General features: G+C 44.4%; 1 protein-coding gene and 1 long non-coding RNA gene across 14 annotated transcripts; one reads left to right on the top strand and one right to left on the bottom strand.

Moving 5' to 3' along the window:
• Positions 1–1,242: 1,242 nt before the first annotated feature.
• Positions 1,243–18,125, bottom strand: LOC119286716. 13 transcript variants are annotated; one of them, XR_005140627.1, is made up of 15 exons: positions 17,924–18,125; positions 17,771–17,827; positions 17,387–17,460; positions 15,267–15,340; positions 4,949–5,118; positions 4,344–4,617; positions 4,161–4,263; positions 3,867–3,995; positions 3,706–3,787; positions 3,496–3,628; positions 3,231–3,385; positions 2,744–3,164; positions 2,202–2,655; positions 1,881–1,958; positions 1,243–1,771 (listed from the first exon to the last, which is right to left on the bottom strand). It is a non-coding gene; the product is annotated as an uncharacterized LOC119286716 (long non-coding RNA). The 13 variants fall into 13 exon arrangements; XR_005140625.1 differs by having other exon boundaries at positions 3,256–3,385; positions 17,924–18,124; XR_005140636.1 differs by having other exon boundaries at positions 3,300–3,385; positions 17,924–18,124.
• Positions 18,126–21,712: 3,587 nt separating this feature from the next.
• LOC119286715 (protein DETOXIFICATION 29-like) lies at positions 21,713–27,136 on the top strand. Its single transcript, XM_037566156.1, has 8 exons — positions 21,713–22,107; positions 24,936–25,477; positions 25,583–25,669; positions 25,761–25,817; positions 25,948–26,186; positions 26,269–26,387; positions 26,521–26,607; positions 26,726–27,136. The coding sequence occupies exons 1-8, from the start codon at positions 21,910–21,912 to the stop codon at positions 26,822–26,824; spliced, it is 1,428 nt and encodes a 475-aa protein (XP_037422053.1). The 5' UTR covers positions 21,713–21,909; the 3' UTR covers positions 26,825–27,136.
• The last annotated feature ends 310 nt before the right edge of the window (positions 27,137–27,446 follow it).

The raw sequence follows: 27,446 nt of genomic DNA, 5'->3' as shown, positions 1-27,446 counted from the left end.
CACAAATTCAAACCATGAGTAGGGCAATTACGTATCATTAATTTCATTCTCTCCCAAGCTTGTGCAACGTGTTAATGATCAAGTTGTTTAAAGTTCATAATATCGTTTCTAAGAGAGATGATCTTAGCGGGAGGAAAATACTTAGAGATAAAAGAATATTTGCACTTGTTCCATGAATCAATACTATTCTTAGGCAAAGACGAAAACCAAGCTTTAGCACGATCTCTAAGCGAAAAAGGAAATAGCTTCAATTTAACGACATCATTATTGACATCTTTTTTCTTTTGCATATCACATAAATCAACGAAGCTATTCAGATGAGTAGCGGCATCTTCATTAGGAAGGCCGGCGAATTGATCTTTCATAACAAGATTCAACAAAGCGGTATTAATTTCACAAGATTCAGCATTGGTAAGAGGAGCAATCGGAGTGCTAAGGAAATCATTATTGTTGTTATTGGTGAAGTCACACAATTTGATAGTATCTTGAGCCATTGCGACAAGCAAGCAATCTAACACACGAGCAAACAAAAGCAAACGGGCAAAAAGAGGCAAATAGAGAGGGAGGATAGAGAGAGAGAGGGCGAATAAAACGGCAAGGGTGAATTGGGGGGAGAGGAAAACGAGAGGCAAATGGCAAATAATGTAATGCGAGAGATAGGGATTGTGATGGGTACTTGGTATGTTGACTTTTTGCGTAGACTCCCCGGCAACGGCGCCAGAAATGGCTCGTTGTCGGGAGTCAAATCTTGACTTGCGCGAACCTCCCCGGCAACGGCGCCAAAAATCCTTCTTGCTACGTCTTGAGCTTCCGTTGGTTTTCCCCGAAGAGGAAGGGATGATGCAACAGAGTAGCGTAAGTATTTCCCTCGGTTTTTGAGAACCAATGTATCAATCCAGTAGGAGGCCACGCTCAAGTCCCTCGTACCTGCACAAAGCGATAGCTACTCGCAACCAACGCGATTAGGGGTTGTCAATCCCTTCTACGAGAGTGAGATTTGATAGATATAGTATTTTTGATATAAAGATGCAATGTAAATAGTAAAAGCAAAGTAAAAAAAGCAAAGCAAGATTAAAGTGATGGAGATTGATATGATGAGAATAGACCCGGGGGCCATAGGTTTCACTAGTGGCTTCTCTCAAGAGCATAAGTATTCTACGATGGGTGAACAAATTACTGTTGAGCAATTGACATAACTGAGCATAGTTATGAGAATATTCTACGGTAGTAAGAAGAAGCTTCTATAATACACATAAGTACTTTACTGCATAAGGGAAACCATAACTTAGGTTCAAGTCTTACAAGGTAGTACTATGTACAATATGTAGTCAGCACCTCTGCTTATGCCAGCAACTGACATGAAAGGGAAAAGCAACTGCCTGAATATTACGTTTTACAAGTTTCTAGTGTAGAATAAACTATACACAATATGTACTCAGCTCTTCTGCCTATGCCAACAGATGGCATGAGAGGGAAAAATAGCTAGCTGAATATTAAGTCTTTTAAGGTTCTGCTACAGAACAGATGCACAGCAAATCTGCTTACGCTGATGAGCAACGGTAAACGGAAAAGTAGTTGGCTGAACATGAGGTCGATATCATCTAATACTGGTAAGTTTGGCTCCACTACTACTTTGGTGGATCATTGATATATTACATAACATAAGGGAGTTTCATTGGCAGGAATAGTGAACATGCAGAGTCGGATGAGCTTAAACGCCAGCATCTTACGCTCATGTGACCATCCAAACGCAAGAGGTGAAGGATATCACCTGCATTACAACACACATGATACACTTTAGCAAAGAGCAGTAAAAATTCTATGAGGTGCAGGTAATGTGAGAGAGACTGTTGCTATCAGTTTTAATCACTGTTTCTTACTTTGTTTTGGAGCCACTGTCTCCCTTCTTGGGCTTCTTTGGAGGATCAGAGGCAGTAACAACAGTCTTGTCAATCTTACTGCACATGTTTTCAAAAGATGAAAATAAAAAACAATTAAACTATGGTTAACGAAGGAAATTGTCTAATCAAGTACTGAAGAACTATAAGCAACTGTTTTACAGTTTCTCCATGGTTGTTATTACCAAACATATTTTGGAGATATTCTTATTGGGAAATTATTGTTATTATTGATTCCCTTCCAAATTACACCAGTTTATGAGATCAATTAGAATGAACCTAATTGATGGAGGGGATACTCACGATTTCTTAGGAGGGGTAGTCTGCTCAGTGGAAGTTCCTGATGCAACTGTAAGCTCTTCAGCAGCGCAGTAATGCATGTTGCAAACAAGAGCTCAGAAGAGATGTAAACATAGTAGACAAACATGAGATTACCATAATTATGAAAGCGGAACAAAATTTGTTGGTGTTTTTCAAAAAGATAGTGAACTAAATGACTGGTTTTCCAGGACTTCAATGTTGTTGTTCTTGATCGTGTTTGTGGATTTGTATGTGGCAGAAGCGACATTACAATGAATTGATAGAAATGAAGCAAGAGGAAACAATAATTTTTGTGAATTTGACGAGATACATACATGGGAGGTGTAATTGGCAGGACTATAGTTCCATCACTTGAAGCATCATTTTCAGTCACTTTGCTTGACAACTCTACTTCAGCAGAGGCATTAGTATTCTTTCTCTTCAGGAGACGAAGCGGCTAAAGAGAGATGGAAAAGTGTTGTTTAACACAATTGGATGATCCACACAATTCGGATAATAAGTACTTTAGATTTTCAAGACCTTACCACGCGTGATGTGCTTGACTTTTTGATTTATTTGTCAGTCTCTATGGGGAGCTCAGGAATCCCTTCACCAGAGCTGGGATTGTTAGGTAGAGCAGGCGCATGGTCAGTTAAAGAACCAGCTGGAGCTACGAGGGGCATCACAGTAGAGGCACGAGTATCATGTGGCACAGAGTTCTGCCTCCCAAAGAAGGTTTCAATGCCATTCACTTGAAATGAGATGTTTCTCTGTGATAGGCTCTTTTGGGTCACCGAGACAGCGAGGGTGTATTTTTGAGACACAATAGCAGCTATCTCGCGAGGAAGCCCAGATGACCTTAGCAGTGCCATGACAGATTTTCCAACAAGTTGTTGTGCAACTCGGTTAAAGAACACAAACTCTGCTGTGCCTGTGCCATCTGTTCCTTCCAAACAAAGACGGAATCTGCATACGCAAATCAATAGCCATATTAATTGAGTGACCAACAGGAGTGTGTTTACGAGAGTGTACTTTGGGTAAGCTTTCGTCGACACACATCCTGCGCTGCATTTGAACTCGGAGCCATAAGAGGTGGCTGACCGATGGCACTTAGAACACGATTGGAACCACCATGGCTGCTCAGGCATCACCTTTGTAATTGTGACGGTGCAAAGGAAATCCGTGTTCTGGCAAACGAAAGAGTGCAACACAGATATTTTGTCAAAGGTGTTACTATTATATCTGAAAAGAGCAAAGAAATAGAGGATGAATGAATTTAGGTGTGATAGAAACACACCTCTGTCTCCCATGGGTCCATGTTTCGAAGCTCGTCGACACTTCTCTGTGGCAGGTCAGCTCGGTTGCGTTTTGCGGCAAACTTCTCAGCACCATTTGATATCCATTGAACTTTCTGGAAATCATCACCCAACCTGTGTGTGCAAAGACATGTGGTTCAACTCGTGAGAAGATGAGTTGGAAGGCACATAATTGTAAATTGCAGTCAAACCTTTCAAAGCAGTCATCTATTTCAGGAATGTCCTCGTTTAGATACCATCTACATGCAGATCCTCCACTCAGAGTTTCATCATCTGCATAATAGGTCCAGAATACATTCAGCGTGAAACCTAAGCACTGGCAACTGGTTCAAACATAGATTTTTGGACTTACTATTGTAAGATTTCATCAGAAGACCAACAAAAACACCAACAACAGGTAGGTTCTGTCCATTGTCGTACACAAGCTGTGCTTCAAACTCAACAGCCCTTTGTCCCCAGAACGATTTTCATTTCGGTATTCCTATAAAGGAAAAAACACTTATGTTAAAATTTGATTGAAGTGAGTTATTTGTGTGCTAATGCACACCTTACTTAGGTACTACTTATTATAATCACAGCATGAATCACCATTTCATGAACAGACATTCTCAATGCAAATACGTTCTAAGTCAATGATTAGGCCAACCTGTCGTCTCTGAGGGCAATGACTTGCTTTGGAGTGTCAGCTATGTTTGTAGGCATGCGCACGTATGCCAGCTGTGACACACCAACAACTTGCCCAATGACATCTGCAAAGAGATTATAAGGCTGAATATACTTTCTTATTTCTGTAGTATAAAGACGTTCCATGTTTAGTCACAGGTCTTACCAACAAAGAAATCCTGAGCACCAACACGTGATGGCAGTTCGGAGAATGGCATGAGGTTGTACACATACATTGGGAACTCTGGATGAACATCCTCTGCATCTACAACGGTGGTCCATGGTGTGAACCTAATCATATACTTGGCAGGGAATGGCTTGTAAGAAGCTTTGCTTGGAACAACCAAGAACTTCTTGAAGCAGTAGACTTTCTGCTCCTCAACAAGCTGTTTGAACTTTGTTGCTTCGTTTCCAGGAATCTTAGCATAAATATGGTTACCCTGTTGAAGATGGTAGTTAATGTTAAAGGAGTTGTTCATAGAGCAATTAGTGGGAGCAAAACATGACAGTTGTTGTGTTGATAATTACTATTAAAGTAAAGAAGAGTAAGTGCAACTACTTATAATATAAGGATTGAATCTCTTGGTAGCACAGAAGCATGCTGCATTGATCATTATGCAAAGGAAATAAAGAAGAGTAAGTACAATTAGCTATAATATAAGCACTGATTTTGTACTAATATTGTATAGTAAGAGCAATTTTACATTTTGAATTCATGTTTATCAAAAGAAAATAATGTGTGCTTGTTATTAAACAGCGACGTGTAGTTACCTTCTCATCCACCAATACAAGATCAACATGTATTGGAGGATGTCCATCACGTGTTCCACAGTAGTCCCACATACGTGCAACACGCACACGAATAGACCAGTGCCGGCTCGCTGGCGACACATCAGACAGAGAGTCGAAAGCCATCTCCAAATTAAGAAGAAGATCAAAGGCTGAAGAGAAAAATCTTTTAAGCAACAGAAGTTGCACTACAATAGAAGTGTGAGCGGCAAGAAAATCAAAAAAAATATCACAGTAACATGGCAGAGAGTATTTTTTGCCCATCGTGTGTGATTCTGCTCAACATGTGTACAGGTTTTCTAACATAAAGGCCAATCGCATTCCAACAATGTTCCTGGCTTTTATTCATCATTGCATAATAAACTCTAATTGCAGACCAGTGCCGACTTGCTGCCGACTCATCAGACACAGAGTTCAAAGCCATCTACAAATTAACAAAAGGACAAAAGCTAACGAGAAAAATAGTCGAACCAACAGAAGTGGAAGGGTGAATGTAGGTACCAATTGTAACGCCCTCGATGCGGCTATATCTCCCACGTGTCGAAGCACGACTTAGAGGCATAACCGCATTGAGAGCAATGTCGCAAGTGAGGTAATCTTCACAACAACCCATGTAATACATAAGGGAAAAGAGATGCATAGTTGCCTTACAATCGTCACTTCACACAATTACATGAATATAACATTACATTCATCCAAATACACTCAAGGTCCGACTATGGAACCAAAATAAAAGAAGACTACCCCAAAAGCTACACAGATCCCCGATCATCCCAACTGGGCTCCACTACTGATCAACTGGAAACGGAACAACAGAACGAACAAGGTCTTCATCGAGCTCCTCCTTGAGCTCGGTTGAGTCACCTGCACGATATCATCGACACCTACAAGCTGGTTTTGGAAGTATCTATGAGTCACGGGGACTCAGCAATCTCACACCCTCGCGATCAAGACTATTTAAGCTTATAGGAAGGGTAAAGGTATGATGTGGAGCTGCAGCAAGCGACTAGCATATATAGTGGCTAAACATACGCAAATGAGAGTGAGAAGAGAAGGCAAAAGCACGGTCGAACAACTATGATCAAGAAGTGATCCTAGAACAACATACGTCAAGCATTACTCCAACACCGTGTTCACTTCCCGGACTCCGCCGAGAAGAGACCATCACGGTTACACACACGGGTGATGCATTTTAATTAAGGTTAACTTCAGGTTTTCTACAACCGGACATTAACAAATTCTCATCTGCCCATAACCGCGGGCACGGCTTTCGAAAGTTCAAATCCCTGCAGGGGTGTCCCAACTTAGCCCATCACAAGCTCTCACGGTCAATGAAGGATATTCCTTCTCCCAAGACATTCCGATCAGACTCGACATCCCGGTTACAAGACATCCTCGACAATGGTAAAACGAGTCCAGCAACACCGCCCGAATGTGCCGACAAATCCCGATAGGAGCTGCACATATCTCGTTCTCAAGGCACATTCAGATTCTCCAAACTTCTGGTAGACCAGCCCAGAGTTGCCCCTGGTGGCCACCGGCGGCTGACAAGGTGGACCAACACTCAGAGGGGCACTGGCCCGGGGGGGTTTAAATAAAAATGACCCTTGAGTCTGCGGAACCCAAGGAAAAAAGAGGCTAGGTGGCGAATGGTAAAACCAATGTTGGGCATTGCTGGAGGAGTTTTATTCAAGGCGAACTGTCAAGGGGTTCCCATTATAACCCAACCGTGTAAGGAACGCAAAATCCGGAAACATAACACCGATATGACGGAAACTAGGGCGGCAAGAGTGGAACAAAACACCAGGCATAAGGCCGAGCCTTCCACCCTTTACCAAGTATATAGATGCATTAATTAAATAAGAGATATTGTGATATCCCAACAAAATATCCATGTTCCAACATGGAACAAACTCCAATCTTTACCTGCAACTAACAACGCTATAAGAGAGGCTGAGCAAAGCGGTAACATAGCCAAACAACGGTTTGCTAGGACAAGGTGAGTTAGAGCCTTGGCTTAACAATATGGGAGGCATGATAAGGAAGTGGTAGGTATCGCAGCATAGGCATAGCAAAAGAGCGAGCAACTAGCAAGCAAAGATAGAAGTGATTTCGAGGGTATGGCCATCTTGCCTGAAATCCCGCAAGGAAGAAGAACGAGTCCATGAAAAAGATAAACGGACGTAGTCGAACGAATCCTCACAAACGCGACGTTATCGGAACCAACCCGAAGAAGCACACCGGAAAGAAGCAAACAACATAATAAACAACCACCACATAAACATGGCATGATGCACAATCAAGTATGATGCATGTCTGGTTAAAAGAGGCAGGGCAAAATGCACAAAACAAACCTACAAATTAAGTGGAGCTCGTTTATGTACCCAACAATATTAAATGTTGTTAAACATGGTAAGAGGGTGAAACAAAGTAAAACTACCTATCTAGTCAAGTTTAAATGAGGCCGGAAACAACGAACAACAATTCCGGACAATCCTCATATGCATTTAGCCATTTAAATGCAAACAACAATTTAAGCATTTTAAATGTTGTTATCATGATGCGGATGACATGTGCAAGTTATGCAATTTTTAATAAAATTTTGACAAAAGCATTATGAAGCATTTGTCACCGTGGTGGAAAGAAAAGGGGTGCCACGGCAACGATAACGAAAACGATGCCACGGCAACGTTAACGAAAACGGTGCCACGGCAGCGTTCCGGTTCCGGTAACTCGATTGAGATACCGATGCAAAGGAGAAGTGTGCGGATGCATGCAAAAGATGGTGGGGTGATCCCGGATTCCGGGTTCCCACGGATGGACGGCATGGCAATGAGGACCAAGCAAGTGACAACTCGGACACGGTGCAAACATAGGGTGCAACTCATACATCGCAAGCATTCATCCACGGACGGTCATCTCGGTGGTTATACCTTCGAAGCGTGCAAACGAGACGGTTCGAGTTCGATGGGACGTAGTGGTACTTTTGATCCTTGGCGACGGAAGAGGTACAGATGTTCTCAAGGCACTGGTCGGTCCGGACTTGGTGTAGTTGTACCTGGCAAACGTAGTGGTACTCGGAGTCTTGTCAAACCCAAGCGACGATAGTCGTACACGACGCGTTGTGGAAGTAGTTATACTCGCGAACTTCGGCGGCGGTAGTCGTTCAGGGTATAGGCGGTTCGTCGTGTAGCCGTACATATTCGACGTGGTACACGGTTCGAAGTCGTGCATGTCCCATAGATGTTCAGGGTCACCGTGAGGAATTTGTCGAATCCAGGGTCTCAGTCGTCGGTAGTGGTACACGTTTCAAAGATGAACTTGACGAACTCGTCTCCCTTCGGGGTTATCGTGGTACTTGGGGTCTTCGGACCCGCCGGTCCCGTTCTTGCGATGGTAGTCGTTCACGTTCGTTCGGAGGGGTACTTGATGACTCCAACGTCTTCGGGGCGACGGTAGTGGTACACACGAGTCACCATGTAGTGGTACACTTGTCGGAGACGATCTTGGCGCATCCAAAGCGAAGCAACACAAAAGGGCCTCAGGTCTCGGTGGTCAACGAACAGAGGCTGCCATGGATGGAGCTGCGAGTAGAGGACGAACAACCTAGGTGAACCGATGCAATTGAACTTGTACAGGGAGTGGCGCCGAACTGGATGGAGCTCAGCTCCTGGTGAGGAAGCGATGCAGGGGGCTAGCGGAGCCGAGGCTAGACCGGGCGGGGTAGCACGAGAGGCTGAGGCAAGCTGCTGACGAGGCGGCCATGGCATCAGCAGGGGCCAGCGGGAGGCAAGCCCAGCAGCAGCGCCATGGTGGGCTCGCGGCAGCAGCGGAGGATGGAGCAGGTCCGGTGAGGCGGAGGCGCAGGGCGGCGGAGCACACGGGGTTGCGACCATGGACGGCCGGCGGCGCATGGGGCAAGAAGAGCTCCTGGTGATGCGGCGGCCTGGTGGATGGTGCTGCTCGACGAAGCAGAGGCGGTGATGTTGGCCCTGAGGGGTGGTCACGGCGCGCGCGAGGAGGCGCAGAGAGGTGGAGGAGAAGGGGCTTTGCCGGGGACGGCTCGGTCGTCGCCGCGGCGCTGGGGGGATCGGGCGCGGGGGCTCGTCCCCTGGCTCGAGGAGAAGCAAGAGGAGAGGTGGAGATCAGGCGGAGATGGTTCACGGGCGAGAGGAACGAAGGAAGGGGAGAGGAGACGAGCGAGAGGAGAAGACCGAGCGATGGTTGCGTGTGCGTGCGGTGCTCTCCTAGCGGCGCTGGGAGGAACGAAAGAGGAGGAGGGGTTCGAGGGAGATGGGGTGCGCGAGGGGATCGAGCGGGGCTCGCTGTTGTCGTGGGAGGTGGCGGCGCACTAGAGGGAAATGAGGGAGATGTTGTCGGGCTAGGGTTAGCAGGTGGACCTTGGGCCACTTTGGTGGTGGGCTGGCTGATGAGCTGCGAGAGGCCTTGGCCAAATGGGTTGGTAGCTGGGCTCCCTCTCTCATTACTTCTCTTCTCTTATAGAAAAAAAAAAGAAGGAGAAAAAGAGAGAAGAGCAACGGTTAGGGAAAGAATTGGGCATAGGGTTTGGAGAAGGTTGGAAAGGAAATTATGAAAGGCATATAATTTAAACTGCAAGTGTGTTTGAGGGTGGTTCCACACTAATGGAATATTTCAATATAGCTCCCTAAAATAGTAGGAGACTTTTATATGTTATAAAGAGAATTTCACCTTGTGAACTCCCTCGATTTAAATGGATCGAAGATCCACACAATTTATTTAAGAGAGTTTTAGTTAGCTTTGAGAAAAGATGGCATGATGACATGATGTAATGCACATGATGCAACGAACCAAACAAAACAAACGACGAAACCCGGAGACCCTGGAAGGCATCTGAAGCGCCGGTCTTGGGGCGTCACACCAATATAATAGAAGTGCGGGTCCCAAGAAAATTGAGTAAACGTCATAGTAGGTGAGTGTAGAAAATAGACAAGCATTTCTGTGCAACGATAATATCTATACAGTATTGACATATACATACTGTACTAGTGTACATCTTTGAATTACTGCAGTGATCCAAATATTTCACGGTAGACAATATTTTTTGTCCACCTTGTGTAATTCTGCTTATCATCTTCTATCACAATTTTCAGACCTGCCCTTGATGTGACACAGGACAGAGCTACGTAGAGCTGCCCATGTGAGAACACAGTGTTTCTAAGATAAAGTCCAACCGCATTAAGAGATTGCCCCTGACTTTTATTGATGGTCATTGCATAACAAACTCTTATTGGAAATTGACGGCGTTCTAGACTGAATGTCCATTTTTTGTTTTTGGTGCAAAGCATGATCTTAGGGATGTAAACAGTTTCACCTACGTTGGAACCAGTTAGAATCCTTGCTTCAATCAACCGATCTCCTAAGTCTGTGATCAGCATTCGTGTGCCATTACAAAGACCCTCACTTGGATTCAGGTTTCGCAGGAGCATAATCAGGATACCTTTTTTCAGAACCAAACGATGCTCTGGATAATTGTTGACACTAAGCATGTTCAAGTATTCAATTGAGTAAATAGCTTCCATATCACTAAATTTTTTAGAAATTTTTGAGACGCAGTCATAACTTAAGTATTCTCTAGCTTGCTCTGGAACCATAGTTAGCATAACATCATTGATCTCATCACATACGTCATGTGTAGGGCATAATATCGCACGATCACAAAGATATGTTGGATCCATAAATTTATCAGGAAAGTCAGTATAGACAGCTTCTATCATTGCACGTATCTTATTATCACCTTCCATGGTCATAAGATCCAAACGAAGTTCTATCCAAGATGCTTCGGTTTCATCACCTCTACGAACTGCAGGGAATGTTCCATCACCAACAGCCAAAACAAAGTCACTGAAATGTGCTAACTGGACAGCAGAATTTGGGTCAAGGGATGGTGCTTTTAATCTCATGTTAATGTTTAAGTGCAAAACTTGTGCATGTGCCCATAAATGTGAACTTGTGACTGCTGCATTAACAGTTTGACTTCTTACACCACCTTCTACAACGGGTAATATTTGCCTAAGGTCACCACCCAACACCATTACCTTGCCTCCGAAAGGAAGCAAAGCTAATTCCTGGTTATCTTCAGAAAGCACATCACACATAGATCTATCAACTGCTTCAAAGCAACGCCGATGGCTCATTAGAGCTTCGTCCCATATTATAAGCGCAGCTGATTTGATCAATCGCGCAAGCATTGTACCACGTTTCATATCACAAATGGTGGTTTCATCTATGTCAATGGGTATTTTAAATCGTGAATGTGTTGTTCTTCCACCAGGAAGAAGCAATGATGCAACACCGGAAGATGCAACTGTAAGAACAACCAAACGTTTTGATCATAGGTATGTGGTAATAGAAGTCCATAGGAAGGTTTTGCCGGTTCCACCATAGCCAGACACAAAGTACAGCGCTGCTGGGCCAGTGGTGACACTATCGACAATACGATGGTATGCAATGCGTTGGTCAGTATTTAGCCGTTCATATAGGATTGGGCTTTGAACCAATAGCTCCGGTACATTATATGATAGTTCTTCATCAACCAGTCAATTTTCAAATGCATCTGAACTGCTGTCAACAAGAGGAGGCAAGTTGTAATTCGATGGGCTATGACCATTTTTTAGGAACAATTCATGCAGTTCTTGTAGAACCATGTGTTTTAAAGAGTCATCGGGCACATTGTATGACTTATTATTTAAATTGCGTCGCAAGTTGTATACTATATCATCGCCCATAGCTTGCCAATATTTTTCAAAAAAAGCACGCTCGTCACCTATACCACAGTAGATAAACATCATAACGAAAAGTGAGCGAATCTGTCGGCCCATACCCCAGCGAACAGCTTCATCAAAAGCTTTTATCCACTCTTGATCATCACCTAACAAACCTCTTGCAGAACACGCTTCTTTAAATGTGTCATATACAATACCTTCAAAGGTTCTCACATCTTCGTACGACTCAGCTGCTTTCACATACATAAGAAGCATTCGTAGGTAATAACAGTCACCGACATTTGGAGGTACGTGGTACATGCGGCCTATCTTTGTACCATGTCGTCTTTCATCCCACTTACGGCGTTCTGAAATCCAAACAGAATGTCGTGGATACTCACAATATGTCAAACATCTAGCCTGTGGAAACTGTGTATTTGCTTCAAACCACGCAGTGAGGGATGTTCGTTAAAGGAAAGGTGTAGAAACTAATGATGGTAAGTTGGTGGTCGATTTAAAGATAACATTGTTCATGTTTGGAAGATGACAGGCAAGACGTTCAACAGCAGGGTAATGGTGGTGTATATCGTAACCATACATTCGCCAAAGAGATTCTTTGTCAGAAAGATATCGAGCTTTCAGGAAATTAGCTATTTCATCTATTTCATATTTTTTAGCACCTAATTTTCCCCTCAGCTCAACCTTTGTACGTTTTGTGGCAGAAGAACTTTCTGGCACGTCATTAGCATCATCAGCAGCACCATGTTTCCTCTTTTTGTATTTTGTGAAAACAACGTTTGAACGATCTGTTCCTTTGGTCACGTATTTGAAAAGATACTTTAAGACCTCACTTTTATTGCACCACTCTACATTGATGTGAGCTTGGAATTTCTTTAACAGTTTCATACAATACGGAACAACATGTCTGTTATCAAGTTCAGTGCCCTTCTTATTTATTTTTATACCAGAATCACGACGTCTATACATGACAAAGCCCTTATCGTCAACAGTGGTTTCACTCTGGAAGTCTTTTGGAAAAAAAAATTGTGCACACCTTATCTTTCAAGCAAGGGCGGTTTTTATTAGCTACACCACAGGGGCCGTGCATCATAAACTCTTCGACTAACGCATAACCAAGAGGATCCACTCCTGGATCGGGAATCTCAGCTGAGATGTACGTGTCAACAAGGTCGGTTACACCTGCGCCCGTCCTACCCTGAAGCCAGACGAGGACGTGTATGTGCGGCAGACCGCACTTCTGAAACTCCACACTGTATAATACTATGCAAATTAAACGGAAGTGTTAGTGCAACCACTCTAGAGCTATGGGGTTGTTCATGACTGAATTGTGGCGAGAATAGCTACCCGCGCATACAGGACCAAATGTTCGACCCTTCATGATTCCTTTCATGAACTGCTCCATCTTGAGCTTGAAGACTCGAACCACAAGATCAGAACGATCTGTGCTTTTTTGTCCAGGCTCAAATACAAGGGCATCTTTGATCTCAGCCCACTTTGGGTTACACGTGAAGGTGACAAATAAATGAGGTGGACCAAAAACACGGCATATTGCAACACCATCTTGGAAATTTTGTTGCCCATAGCGATCTCCACCCGTGAAGGCCGTAGGGACAATTCTTTTTTTACCTATACTGCTACCGTCAAGATGACCCTATCCAACAGCGTCAGCAACACCTTGGAAATGTTCGCATCTAAAGTCGTCTTGGTGCTCTGCTATGTATGTTAGCCTGCCTTCTTCAACACTTGCAAAACTGTCAACCTGGGACTGTGAAGATAATCTTTCGCAGCAAAGAAACGGATTGAATTGATTTTTTTTATAATGACAGCAGTAGCAGTAATACTCTGCCATCGACACACGACTTCTACCCTCAGGAACTGGGAGGTCACTTGTGATATCTATAGAATGTGATAAGTCTATGTCTCTGTGAGGTATGCCGAGCTGAAATCCTCGTCGACCATACGGGAATAATAAAGGGTACTGCAACGGCATGAAAGCAGGATGGAGGCTAGACACATGGTGTAGTCCTTTTTCCATACTATCAACAATAACATCACGTTTATAATTTTCCACACCAAAATCACCAATAATTAGTCCAGCAAGTTCATTGCACGTAGGGAGGTTATATTGCACTGAGTCATTTTTTTTCCGCACCAACTATTCTAATAGCAATTCTTTCCTCGCCTTGGTTTTGAAGTCGATCTCTAGCCATTCTAAATGTTTGTACAAGAGGATTAAACTCATCAAGCATCTTCATCAAACCATCAGCTATGTCTCTGTCAATACCACTATCTTTTTCACTATCTTCGTTCATCACGGCATTAATTCGATTTGAGACCTCATTTTGTGTGTCATGAATATACAGCTCGGCAAATTTTGGAGTTGCACCTCTATTTGGCAGAAGTGATCCAATACGGTGATATACCTGACCATGAATTTTAAATACATATGGACCACCACCTTCATTAATATGTCTATCAATATCTGCTCCCATGGAGGTGAAAGCAAAAAGGGAATTGTATTGTCTGATTTTATCCAAGAATTGCTTAGAACATGAATCACCATCAAACCTAAGTAGTTCTGACAGAAAAGGTGGTGGGTTTTTGAAAGCAGGCATTGACACTTTACCGCCCTTGCAGCATAGGTTATATATGATACGGAGCTCAGGCACACACGTTTCTTTTTTACATCTCTCGCGGAACCAAAACACAGCGCCACAGAACTGGCATGTGTACTCGGGCGCTCCCAGATATGACCTCTTTTTATACGATGCTGTAGAGAGAATGCATTAGATGTTTTCAGAAAGTGTCTAAGCTATATGACCTTGACTACAAAAATACCTTTTTAAAACTCTGTGTAATCAGAAGAAAACAGAGAGCGTGTGGTAGATGTAGTCTGGTAGGGGTAACCTTCAAACAAACGAAATAACTAATTTAGCATAGTTTGATAATGACCTAGGTGTTCTTTTTACAGTTGATCACAAGGCGACACAAGCAGGGCAGACCTGATCGACGCCAGATACGCATTTTTCTCTTTTGCATTCGTTGATGGCGCCTTAACTGGCTGTATGTATCTGAGACAACCGGAAAGAAACCACCTCCTATGGCGTAATATATGTTAAAAGGGCACTACCATAATAGTCTTGAATTAGAATGTTGATGATCCGTACCCATAAATGCACCATTAGCACCAGAGGATGATGATCCGGGTACATAATTCAAGGCGCCTAAACAAGTGATTTGCACATAAGTTCACATCGCAGAGAACGTAATACCCTAAGGAGAAGAATAACCTATGATCATGTCAAACCGTAGCGCACTTTGGAACAGGGCAAGGCGTGCTGCCACTCTGTTACGGTGTCGAGAAACAGTTCGACTACGTGCAGCAGCACGATCGAAATCAGGATCAGTGGAATTCAAATTCCCTGTTTTTGTATGCGTATAAATATCACAGCCGGTGGAAGAAAAATAAGTGCGAGTAAGCACACACAATCGAAATGCAAGTAACTCAACCCAGATAAAACGAGTGGCAACCGTACCTTACCGCAGAGTCGATATGCCCAGCAGATCAAATAACAAGGTAAACTTGATTATCAACTGATCACGCCAATTCCTGAGAAAAGATATTGTAACGTAAGTGATTAAAACCAAGCAACTTATGAGAAGCACATACCATATTCAACAACAATGATCTAAGCTCACAGTGTAACTATGATAAGTAAGATTCTACATTACATTCAATATCAGTTAGTTCATTATTTAACACCCAGTACAACAGTAAGAGTATTACGGACGTAGCAAACATGATATTGCAAATTGTCCTTCAAAATGGAATTAAAAATTTTATAGAATCCAGTCTTAACATGTATAAAATATCCGATGACAAGGCTTTTAGGGTACATATTATTATCAGATTATTTGCTCTTGCTGAAAATCTTTAAGAACAAAAGTTTTAATCTTTATATAATATCCAATGACAATGATATAGTCATGAAGAAGAGTGGCTTTCAGGGTACATATTATGATCAAATTATTTGCTCTTTATTATTTTCTGCGACATCGAGAATCATGAAAAAGAGTGATGACAATTATATGCACATGTAAGGATGTACGCGATCAACCGGGAAGGCAAAATGTAAATCAGTTAGTACTCTATGTAAGGCAAAATGGATAGAGCACAGTACAATCAGGAAGGCAAAATAGAAATGACATAGTAAGATAGATTAATATATAATGGATGTATTGATGACGAAGATATTCATGTATCTGATATGGTAAGCGAAACTGAAACTTAATGTGCATATAGCATATTCGGAACGCCAATCGATTCATGATCTGCTGCAGCACTTCTAAAACGGGCAACTTATTTGTTGTTTCTTTGCAGATAATTGTATTTTAAATGGCACAAACAAGCTCAGTTCTTGTTTGAAAGTGCACATCACAGTAGAATTGATTGGAAATCCACCTTCTTTTATATTTGTTTATGCAGGGAGTGCATAACAATTAAAAATTCTCCATGCTTTTGCAATAAACTAAATGTGCCTGCTCTACAGTAGACTTACTTGCATATAGCATAGTCAGTCTATGCAATTTTCCAAGTACACCTAAAATCTTCTATTTATACATTCATATCATAATAGAGTATCCACAAAACGAACCAACAATCCTATGCTAATTCTTAATCATGTAGGAAGGTCCTACAAGCTTCAGCGCTGGTTAGGACGAAACCACACAAGTTTGAAAAAAAAACTATATAACAATTTTAGTTTCTCTATGATTTTGGTTATTCCAAATTATACTAAATAAAATATCTTGCAAAACTGACCACCCAGGTGTGCAATTCTAAGTACATCTAAATTATGTCCAATAGGCAAACATAGTCAGGTAACCTTAAATTTACATTTCACTCAACAGAACACCATGTTTGCAATGGGCAATAGTTCTCACTTTCTCTAATGCAGCTCAGTCAACACCAGTCTATACTCATGTTGATTATGTAAAAATTCAGAATGCAATCCCATAAAGATGAGCTCTCTGTCAAAATTTCAGAATGCATGACCATATTGTCAAAAATTTCAAAAAGCAAGACACCTTTATGCGGGCAGACATATAACAATCTTGCTCAAAATTTCTAAGAAGAGAAATAAGAACCATCCAAACCATCTTGCTTGCAGCGTTATACAAGAAAATCTACAGTACACTCATATTTGTTGTTTCTCTGTACATAACTGAATTTTAACCGTCAGCAACAAGTTCAGTTAAGTTCATTTCCTATTAAAGCATAGAGCACAGCTCAATTTATTTCAAATTCATCTTTATACAGCGGCACATAACGTTCTCTCTCAGAATCTGTAGGAACAAAAAGAAGAACAAACTGAACAATTTGACTTGAAATCTCATACAAGAAAAGCCACAGTAAACTGGTATTTGCTGTTTCTTTGCACATAACTGAATTTTAAACGCCACAAACAAGTCCACTTAGGTCGATCTCGTTTTAAAGCGTAAAACACAGCAGAATTTATCTCAAATTTAGGTTTGTACACATAACAATTCTCATCAGAATATCTAAGAAGAAGAAGAAGGATGAACTTGCTTCAAATCTCATACAAGAAAAAGCACAATAAACTGAAGCCGCAAGGAAAATCCCTGAAAATCGAACCTGAAGAGAAAGATGATCCTTTGAGCACATGAAACAGCAAGGCAAATCTGACGACGAACCGATTAGTGCGATTTCTGAAATAAGAAGAACAAATTTAACGTCTCACAGTGAAGGGACATAAGATCAAACAGTTCATGATCATGAATGGAGTCACACAGGCACGAACCAAAAATAGACACAGGAACATCCATGGACACGCATCAGTAGAACACAAAAGAGGATAAACCAAATCCCATCGGCTCTTAGAAGCAGCAAACAATAGATCCATGGCACACACACGCACTCATGACTCAAGCAACACAGGAAAGATCCCACATTGAAAAGAAGCAACAGTCACGCATTTCATCGAGCAGTTTACAAGCAGGGGAACGAGCAGAACCTCACCTCGGAAAGAAGGAACAAACAGCCGCACGGACGCACGACAAAGCAGCCACAGGCACCCTACACACGAAAAGAAAGCATAAGGAAGAAAGATTAACAGCTGAGTGGAGAGCGGAAGCAGCGGAAATTTATAACCGAACGAAAGAAGCAGCTCACCCTAACCAAACGCAATAGCAGCAGCGAGAGGAGCCATCAGGAAGTACAACGGCGACGCGGCAAGCAAGCAACAAGCAAAGCGATGGCGATGGCGATTGATGGCGAGCGACGGGAGCAACGGCAGCGGCGGGTGGAGTTGACGCGGAACGAGGAACAGAGAACGAGAGACGACGGCTGGAGCGAGGCGGAAGGACGAACAGAGGACAAGAGCGTCGGCTGTATATACAAGGAGCAGATAGCACGCAAGGTAGCGATCGTTACTGGGCTGCGTCCACCACACCGCAGGGACGTATCAGATTATTGGGTTTAATTTTAGTCCAACGACCAGTGCGCCGAGCGCATGGACAGGCATCCATACGTGGCTCGATCCAAACGCAAACGACGCTCTACAGGAGGTACAGCCCACCTGCGCCTGCACGCACTCAACTCGGGTGCGCACAAGGCCGCATACGCACCATGCGCACTGCCATCCACTTCGCGACACAGTCCATTGGCCAGCCCACCTCTCATGTGCTTGTTATTGCAGTCTATGATCGCTGGGCCCGCCCCGTCCGTCGTTCGTTGTTCCTTCCGCGCAGGCCGATTGGCTGGATGTCGCGCGCCGCGCGCGTACCCCAGTGCGACGCGGCGTGGGTGGGTGAGGGGCGCCACTGCTTTTCTACCCATGCTCTCTGTACCCAGCTGTGTTGGTGGCTCTGGCTTAATGATGGTCCCGCATGGCAGTCTATCGGCGTCGACTTGGGCTGTGATTCTACTCGTTCGCTGCCCAGCTGCGTTGGTGGGCCACGGCTGCATGCGCACAGCGCCGTGCAGGGTTGGATGAACTGCGCGTGCGGTGGTGGATCTGGCAGCGGCATGCACAACTTTTCTTCCGGTCAACTCGGGTGTGCTAAACGGCTCTCCCACGCTGCGTGCGCCCAAGGCCGCGAGAGGTCGCACATTACGCGACTGTTATTGGGTTTAATTACATGGTCATCCAAACAAAAATTGGAGTTTTTTTTTTGCGGGTGAACAAAAATTGGAGTTGGGTGCCCTACTGCCCTCTTGAGATTCCATCTAACCCAATACATGTGCATCCGGAAAAAAATATCTTGAATTGTAGTCAATTTCAATGCATTACTAGTTGATTTGGCATTGCACCCCAATCCAGTTCAATGGGCTCAATAAAGACATCAAAACAAAACGTTAGATAAGTTCAACTTATAGACACAACTATTTTTATTGAGTTCCATGAAGTGAAGTCACTCCAAGGCAATTATCCCATGATCGTGACAGTCAGTGCTTCTATCCCGAGCTCAAATGCTCATGACATGAACAGTTAAAGCAAAAAAAAAAGAAATTCTGAAAAACAAACATTGTTTGGTGCAGTGTCAACTGAAAAAGTGCACCAAATAAGCCAATGGATGCTATTCTCGACATCACTGGTTTCAAGTTTCAACCAATCTAATCTACCTACGCACCCTTTACCAAACACAACAAACTAGTAGTACACGCTTAGGATGTGTTTGCTTGCTCGCATTAGGTCCAACCAGGCCCGCGCGGGAAAGGAATGAAATGTTTGGTTGACTAGTTTTCATGTTAGGCCTGCATAGTACGAAACTTAAAGCAGCTCTGGGCCTGGCTCACTGAAAATGCTCAGATCAGCAGTTTCTCGCGAGCCAGGCCGAGCCGAGCGCAAGCGAGTGGGCCCTTGCATTAGTGGAGACTGAAGGGATGCAAGGTGATTACGTGAGGTCTTCTTCAACCTTCAGTAAGCTCCTACCTAATCCCCTCCCTCTGATCTACACAACGGTGCTTCGATTCGAGGTAAGCTCTACACGAAAAAGATGCACCTCGATGCTACGGTTCCATTCAGGCGATCGATTCGTAGTTTCGTCGGCCGTAAGTTCTTAATCTCGTGTTCCCATTTGAAGCTATTCTGGACGAATTTTGTCAGATTCATCGCGCATGATCGATCATTTGAAATTTCCTTTGACCAGCAGCCTAATCTCGCACTTCCTCACAACATTCATGTTGTAAGTTTTTCGTTTCGACGATCGTAACTTCATCTCTTTTTGAACAGCAATCTACTGCACTGACGCCGTCATGTCGTGCTCCTCTGTCCTCTGCTCAGAGCCCTCCTATTTGTCCCTCTCGACGCTGAAGACCTTCCCCTTGATCTCCTTGCCCGCGTGCTACTGCACTAGAGTTGTTTTTGGCGTCGCTCATCTCGGCCTACTCTTTGTCGTCCTCCTACTACAATGACGCTGCAATGGCGCGCACACTGCTTTCTTGTGTCCTCTGCCTCCGTGCACACTATAGTTCGCCGCGCCGCTGACGGGGTCGATCATCTTCGCCTCCTCTCTCTCGTCCTACTACACTGGAGTCATTTCCGACGTCGATCATCTCGGCCTCCTATCTCGTCCACTGCACTGACGATACCATGGCGCGAGCACTGCATTCTCCTCCTCTGTCCACTGTCTTTACGCGAGCACCGCAACTAGTTCGCCGACGGTGTCGCTCGTCATGCCGCCGACGGGGTCGCTCGTCCACGACTCCATGCTTGTCATGTCGGACACGGCGCCACGGCCACTATCCACTGTAGTCGCCATTGTCCGGCGCACACTGCACTTCTTCTCCCCTTCCCTCTGCTAGCTCTTAACCCTGTCTACTAAGTGAAGTGCTAACTCTTAATCATACCTCATATGTGCAACCAAACACCGAGTTCATGTGCCGCTTGGGCCAATGCAGGCAACCAAACAAAGTGCACTTTCGTATTACCCAATGCAGGGATCCTAGATGCGGGCAACCAAACAACTTGCAGATGTCGCATATGTGGCTATTTTTTTAGAGTCAGGTTGGGTTGAGATGTGTATGCATTACAACTACTATTTACTACCACAACCAAATACGCCCTTAATGCTGCCATAGATGCACATCTTTTTCGCTACTGAACACGCCAGTCACGATCCGATGATTGATGGAACCCTCTGAAATCAGAGGAAGTCCACAACACTGGTCGCCATGCTCCATCCCAATCGACATCACTCCACCTACGGCCTACCTACCCACCCGACCCGCCTCACCCGGACCGGAGGGCCGGAAGTACCACATCTCCCTCACTGCCGATGGGCCTGGCCACCCACTCGTCACCTGTAAACCACCCTGTGCACGAGGCCCAATTTCGTCAAACAATCGACGCATTAACAGCCAATCAATAGCTAGTACGTACCACATCAATCCCACATCAGTGTGTACTGTGTAGGTGAAAATAGAAAAAATGACCTTTATCTGAAACTTCAACACAAAATGGTCCCAATCTAAAAATATTTCACAAAATGGCCTCTTTTGCATGACGCCCGGGGCTAGGGCGCCATGCTAGATAGCATGACACCCCGGGTTAGGATGTCATGCTATTTGGCATGGCGTCCTAGGCCGGGGCGTCATACTACACGTCGCTATCATGACGCTCTAGCCCGGAACGTCATGCTCTCTAGCATGGCGTCCTAGCCGCGGCGTCATGTAAAAGAGGACCATTTCGTGAAATATTTTTAGATTGGGGTCATTTTTGTGATATAAGGGCCAATTTTGTTCGTTTTCACACTGTGTAGTGTGTACTCCCATGTAGTAGTAAATCAATAGCTAGTACGTACCACATCAATCCCACATCTGTGTACTGTGTAGTGTGTACTCCCATGTAGTAGTAGCATCAGCAGAGATAGTGGCTGAAGACTTGAAGGCACGGGGACCAAATATGCCCGAGCTTGCAAGAAGCCTATAAATAACAGCAAGCTAGCTTTAGCTTCGTTAGCTTTAGCTAGCTAACTCTGGAACTTCTCTCACATCCATCTTCCTCCTCTGCTCAAGAGCACCGGCCAGGAGTTCATAGACACCGCACAGAGTGAGCTGCAGGAGGGTTGGCCGGGTGGAGTTGGAGTAGCTGGCCCGCCCGCCGCCGGCGTGAAACATCACATCGTCGGCGCCGGCCGGCCGGAGAGATCAAGTTGATGGGGAAGATGCTGGGCAAGAGCTGGCAGGAGTCGAGGCTGCTGTGGCACATCGCGTTCCCGGCGATCCTCACCGCCGTGTTCCAGTTCTCCATCGGCTTCGTCACCGTGGGCTTCGTGGGGCACATCGGCGAGGTCGAGCTCGCCGCCGTCACCGTCGTGGAGAACGTCGTCGAGGGCTTCGCCTACGGTGTCCTGGTACGCACGCGACGCGCCAACCAACCCGCATATATGCTAACGCGCATTGCTACTTTGCTAGCTCATTTCGTACTGGTAGATCCGTATATACATGTGCTTAGATGCTTCCATTCCATCTGTTAATTTGCACCAATTAACTTGGCAATTTTTTGGCGAAATCTAGTCGCACGTACGGATGCAGCATGTCTAAGTGCATGTCATAACTCTTGATTAACTGGATCATGTGTCGATCAATTCAAATAGGTTGTTAATTAGACTGCAGAATTTGTGAAGCACGTAGATATATATTAAGAGGTCAGTACTCGTAATCAAGATGCATGAGGCGCAGCTAGTAGGTATATGTATATAGCTGATTAATTAAGCTGCCTAGTAGCGACCAATGTGCCGTGCTAATGTAGGGTGGTTTGCACGTCTCCATCTAGGTCAGCTCCCGTGCGTCGCAAATTAACACCCGACTTTGTTCCTTCCCTTGGAGACTTGGGTCAGCAGGATACCAGCAGAAACAAGGATTGATTGGTCATGCGTATATAACCTAATAAGGAACTAGCAACATGTCTCTCCGTGCGTGCTTGCTTAACCATAATAAAACTTGTAGCGATATAAAGAAGAGCCTAACATTGTGACCGATATTACGTACCAGCTTACGCATGAACTGGAGTGCTGGGGTTAGCAGTGATTATTTAATTTCAGTTTGCCTAGCGATCGAGACCATACCCGGCTGGCTGGCTGGCTGCTGGCCGTAAGGACCATCGATCGATCAAGCTAAGGATTCTGTTGTGCAAACATGGTGCTCGCGTGTGCGTGCGCGTGTTTTCTACTAGCTCGGCATCGAGAAAAGCCTAAGGGGTCACATGCGATAAAGCTCAGAGCAGCTCCAATGGCACGTGGTGAGCCATGTGTGTCGACCTAGCTAGCTGGTAATTGCGCGACGGCCGACACTGCACCGTGAAGGGGCATCCATCCATGCATGCGAGTAAAGAGCCGTGCTTGCTTTCCTTCTTTAACACCGATGAAAGCAGCAAGATCGCGTTAGAAAACAAACCTCTGCTTTTGCTAGAACCTGCAACTCAAAGTACAGACGCTCTCTCCAGACCTACCTCAAAAGTTTCGGTGCAGCTGCGTGCACACAGATGTAGTACGTGTCGTGCGTGCCCATCACTCGTCGTGCCGCTGCCGCCGCACCTACTTTCGTCGTGCCAGTGGCCAGCCAAATTCGGGCTGGGTTGACCGATGAGCGAACGAGGGACAAGGACGAGACGCCACGACACGTCCGAGGGAGCCATTTTTCTGATTTCCCGGTGGTCGTTTTCCGTCGTTCGGTGCACGGGGAAAGTAGGTGGATGCACCCGATCGAACGATCGATGGACGACAACGTACTCCATCCGAACTCGAGCCACGGAAACGTGGGGATTGTGGGTGGCGACGTATGCCGCCGTCGGAGTAGTGCATGTACACATACGGCGCGTACATATCGTTCGGTTTGGCCATTTCATTGTTTGTACCTTTTTTTTCCAAAAGGAGGGCATATTCGTCCGCCTCCACATCGAGTGATGCATGCAGCAATTTTGTCAATCATTTTAAAGTGCATATTCCAGTGACAAAAATATTTGACATAAAAAAACTGCCGCACATGACTACTTCAAGAGCAAAATGAAACAGAGAACATCGGAAAATAACCATCATACATCATAAATCCTAATAGTAGCCGGCCAACCAAATCGGCTGGACAAATCCCAAGAGACCATCTTTCATCGGTTGCACCCAAAGACCATTTCATTATCTAGGTGTGGCAAATGACAACCGTAGTGCGGAGCATGTAAATTGATTTTTTTTCTGCTCTTTTTTGAGTAGGTAAAGTTGGTTATTGATGGATGTTCTCCTAGATACATCCGCCAATTCTACTCTAAGGTGGAAAAAAAACTATATCTTTTTTATTGCAACCAATACCAAGCATTCACTCACCTCTTCAGCATGTGTATGAGCCGCTTTATTAAGTGTTTGGTCTTTATTTATTTATCTATTTATTTTCTGTTTCACATTTCTCTTTTTATTCAAATACTATTTTGTTTTAATACATGTTTAATTTTAAATTTTAAGTAAATGCTTTAATATTCCCTACATTATATTGATACTTTTTCCTGAAAATGTAAGGATTTTTTTAAAACAGGGATGTATGTTTTTAATTTTGTCAATATTTTTCTCACATACAATAATGTTTTTATTAACACATGATGTCTTTAGATATTCATGGACATTTGTACATGCATAAAATAGGGGTATATTCCTCATGGATTGTCTGCAAGATTTTAATAGGGAAATTGCCAAGCCAAACAGACAGTGTGAGACAGAAAACGAGCCAAGATCGTGAGGTCATGGCTCACCCTATTTTGACATCGATGGCCACCCCTCACGCCCCCACCTCCCATGTGCACCTACCACACCTCAGATATCATATGAAAATGGGGAAATATGCTCCATCTAAAAATATGTGGAAATAGCTAATGGAGCTTGAGCTCCATGGAGCCTGGAATTTGAAAGATTCAAAAATCAAATTTGTAGGTTTCAAAGAATTCTGAAAATACACACACATATCTATGGATGTATTTTTCGAAAAGGGTCACAGGATCGATGTATACTACTTGCCTGTAAAGTTTCATCACGAAATACAGGCTACCACAAGTCACGACTCACGACCGTTCATAACTATCAAGTGGCTAGCTTGGTAAGCTACCAACAGAAAATTGCGACCGTTCATACCTGGACCGATTGGCATTTGAATTTTGCTCCTTCCCGCGCACACGTGTAATGTTGATGGGATGCGTTTGCAGCTGGGCATGGGCAGCGCGCTGGAGACGTTGTGCGGGCAGGCGGTGGGCGCGGGGCAGGTGGACATGCTGGGCATCTACATCCAGCGCTCCTGGATCATCTGCGGCGCCACCGCGCTGGTGCTCGCGCCAACCTACGTCTTCGCGGCGCCCATCCTGCGTGCGCTCCACCAGCCCGCCGCCATGTCTGCCGTCGCGGGGCGGTACACGCGGTGGGTCATCCCGCAGCTGTTCGCCTACGCCGCCAACTTCCCGCTGCAGAAGTTCTTCCAGGCGCAGAGCAAGGTCTGGGCCATGACCTTCATCTCCGGCGCCGTTCTCGCCCTCCACGTCGTGCTCAACTACGTCTTCGTCACGCGCCTCGGCCACGGCCTCTTCGGCGCCGCCATGATCGGCAACGTCACTTGGTGGATCATCATCGTCGCGCAGTTCGCCTACCTCGTCTCCGGCTGCTTCCCGGAGGCATGGAAGGGGTTCTCGATGCTCGCCTTCAGCAACCTCGCCGCCTTCGTCAGACTCTCCCTCGCCTCTGCCGTCATGCTCTGGTTGGTAGATACACGAATTTAATTGAAACCTCCTAGTAGATTGCCTGAGTATCATTTTGAACGGTGCTTATAGAATTTATATGTGTGTGTGTGTGTGTTGTCTAGCTTGGAGCTTTGGTACTACACTGCAGTGCTCATCCTTGTGGGCCTCCTGAAGAATGCTCAACTCGAGGTTGACATCATGTCAGTCTGGTAAGCAAATCTCCATTGACAAACCTGTGACTGAACTTTGTGTACATGTAAAGAAATGGTTCAGTGATTAAACAGTTTCTGAAACCTGCAGCATCAACTACCAGCTCTGGACCCTGATGGTTGCACTAGGCTTCAATGCAGCAGTGAGGTATAATGCGCGCAACAACACAAATATAGCACTGCTAACACAAAAACTGCAACTCTACAAAAGTAGACGAAATCCACTAGTGTTTGTGCTAATGCAAAAATAATGATAATAAAAAATCTATGACATGCAGCGTTAGGGTGTCGAACGAGCTGGGCGCCAACAGGCCGAAGGCAGCCAGGTTCTCGGTGATCATGGCGGTGTCAATGTCCGCCGCCATCGGGGCGGTCTTCCTGGTTGTGTTCCTCGTCTGGAGGACCGAGCTGCCGCGCTTCTTCAGCGACAACGACGAGGTGGTGAGCGAGGCTGCAAAGCTCGGCTACCTTCTTGCAGCAACCATCTTCCTCAACAGCATCCAACCTGTGCTCTCAGGCACGTACCGCTAACACTGATGAGTTACCAAATTAATCCAATGGCAATTGGAACATCTTAACAACAAGTTGTCACTGTGCAGGTGTGGCGATAGGAGCAGGGTGGCAGACGCTTGTTGCCTTCATAAACATTGGGTGCTACTACTTGGTTGGCATCCCACTGGGGGTCCTCTTTGGCTTCAAGCTTAGACATGGTGCATTGGTAAGGACAAAATCAGATCAACCTCCAAGATGGATGTGTAATTATTATTTTTGAGAAATAAGATTGATGCATAATTATAAACGGGGAATCGGATTCTAACCTGCTCCGAATATATAACAATGTGTTTCTGCAGGGGATTTGGGTGGGCATGTCCATTGGCACGCTGCTGCAGACTGCTGTACTTCTCATAATTTGCTTCAGAACCAAGTGGGACAAACAGGTGTCGTACAATGCTAACTTCACCCGATCCGTCGATCACAGTTATTTTCTATACATAATGACTCGATCAAAGTTGAGCAGATCTTTATATAAAAAATGTCTGAACTTTCAACGTGCAGGCTATGTTGGCCGAAGAGAGGATAAGGGAGTGGGGAGGAAGCAGTGATACATTGCCGGCGGCGACAACAACGGTGACAAACGGTAGCATATATAGATGATCAGATGGTTCCTGCATACAGATTGGACAATGCTATTTATATGTACATGGATAACACATATAGGTAGAATATATAGAAGTAATTAACCTGTACAGACCGAGATTGATCCAGTGTACCTCGGCTTCGTCATTGGGGAAATCGGCCTTTTAGGATCTGTTTCGATCGGAGAAATGAAATTCAACTACTAATTCATGTTTAACAAGAATTAGAATTGGGCATGCAACAGAGCCGCGAAACCGTATTAGTAGTGAAGTCAAATATAAGTTTTGTTTGGTTCAACACTTTGAAGAATCGAGCGCGCAAACACACTACAAGTAGATATATAAATAAAATACAAGTACTATAGACATGTACTGAATAATATTTTTTGAATATATAGTATTATTATATGCATAAATATGAGGCACATATATTGTGCTTCTCATATGTATACAAATTACTATTGATGTTACAATAATACATTATATATTTTCTATGAACTAATTTGTACAGTGGATTGTACTAGCTTTTCCCTTATATTTTATTGTATGTCCACATATATGCACTTTGTCTTCTTCTTGTTAGCCCATCATGTACTTTAAATATATAAAATATAATCTATTCTGAATATTTAAATTACTAA

Source organism: Triticum dicoccoides, chromosome 4A (genome assembly GCF_002162155.2).
Source record: "Triticum dicoccoides isolate Atlit2015 ecotype Zavitan chromosome 4A, WEW_v2.0, whole genome shotgun sequence".
NCBI lineage: Eukaryota > Viridiplantae > Streptophyta > Magnoliopsida > Poales > Poaceae > Triticum > Triticum dicoccoides.
The sequence above is the reverse complement of the archived record's forward strand: the minus strand, read 5'-3'. Positions and strand labels throughout refer to the sequence as shown.

Excerpts from the sequence above, each read along its gene's own strand:
- LOC119286715 (XM_037566156.1), top strand. The coding sequence starts at position 21,910 with ATGGGGAAGATGCTGGGCAAGAGCTGGCAGGAGTCGAGGCTGCTGTGG. Across the intron at positions 22,108-24,935 it reads GCTTCGCCTACGGTGTCCTG|CTGGGCATGGGCAGCGCGCT; the intron begins GTACGCACGCGA and ends ATGCGTTTGCAG. Across the intron at positions 25,478-25,582 it reads GCCTCTGCCGTCATGCTCTG|CTTGGAGCTTTGGTACTACA; the intron begins GTTGGTAGATAC and ends TGTGTTGTCTAG.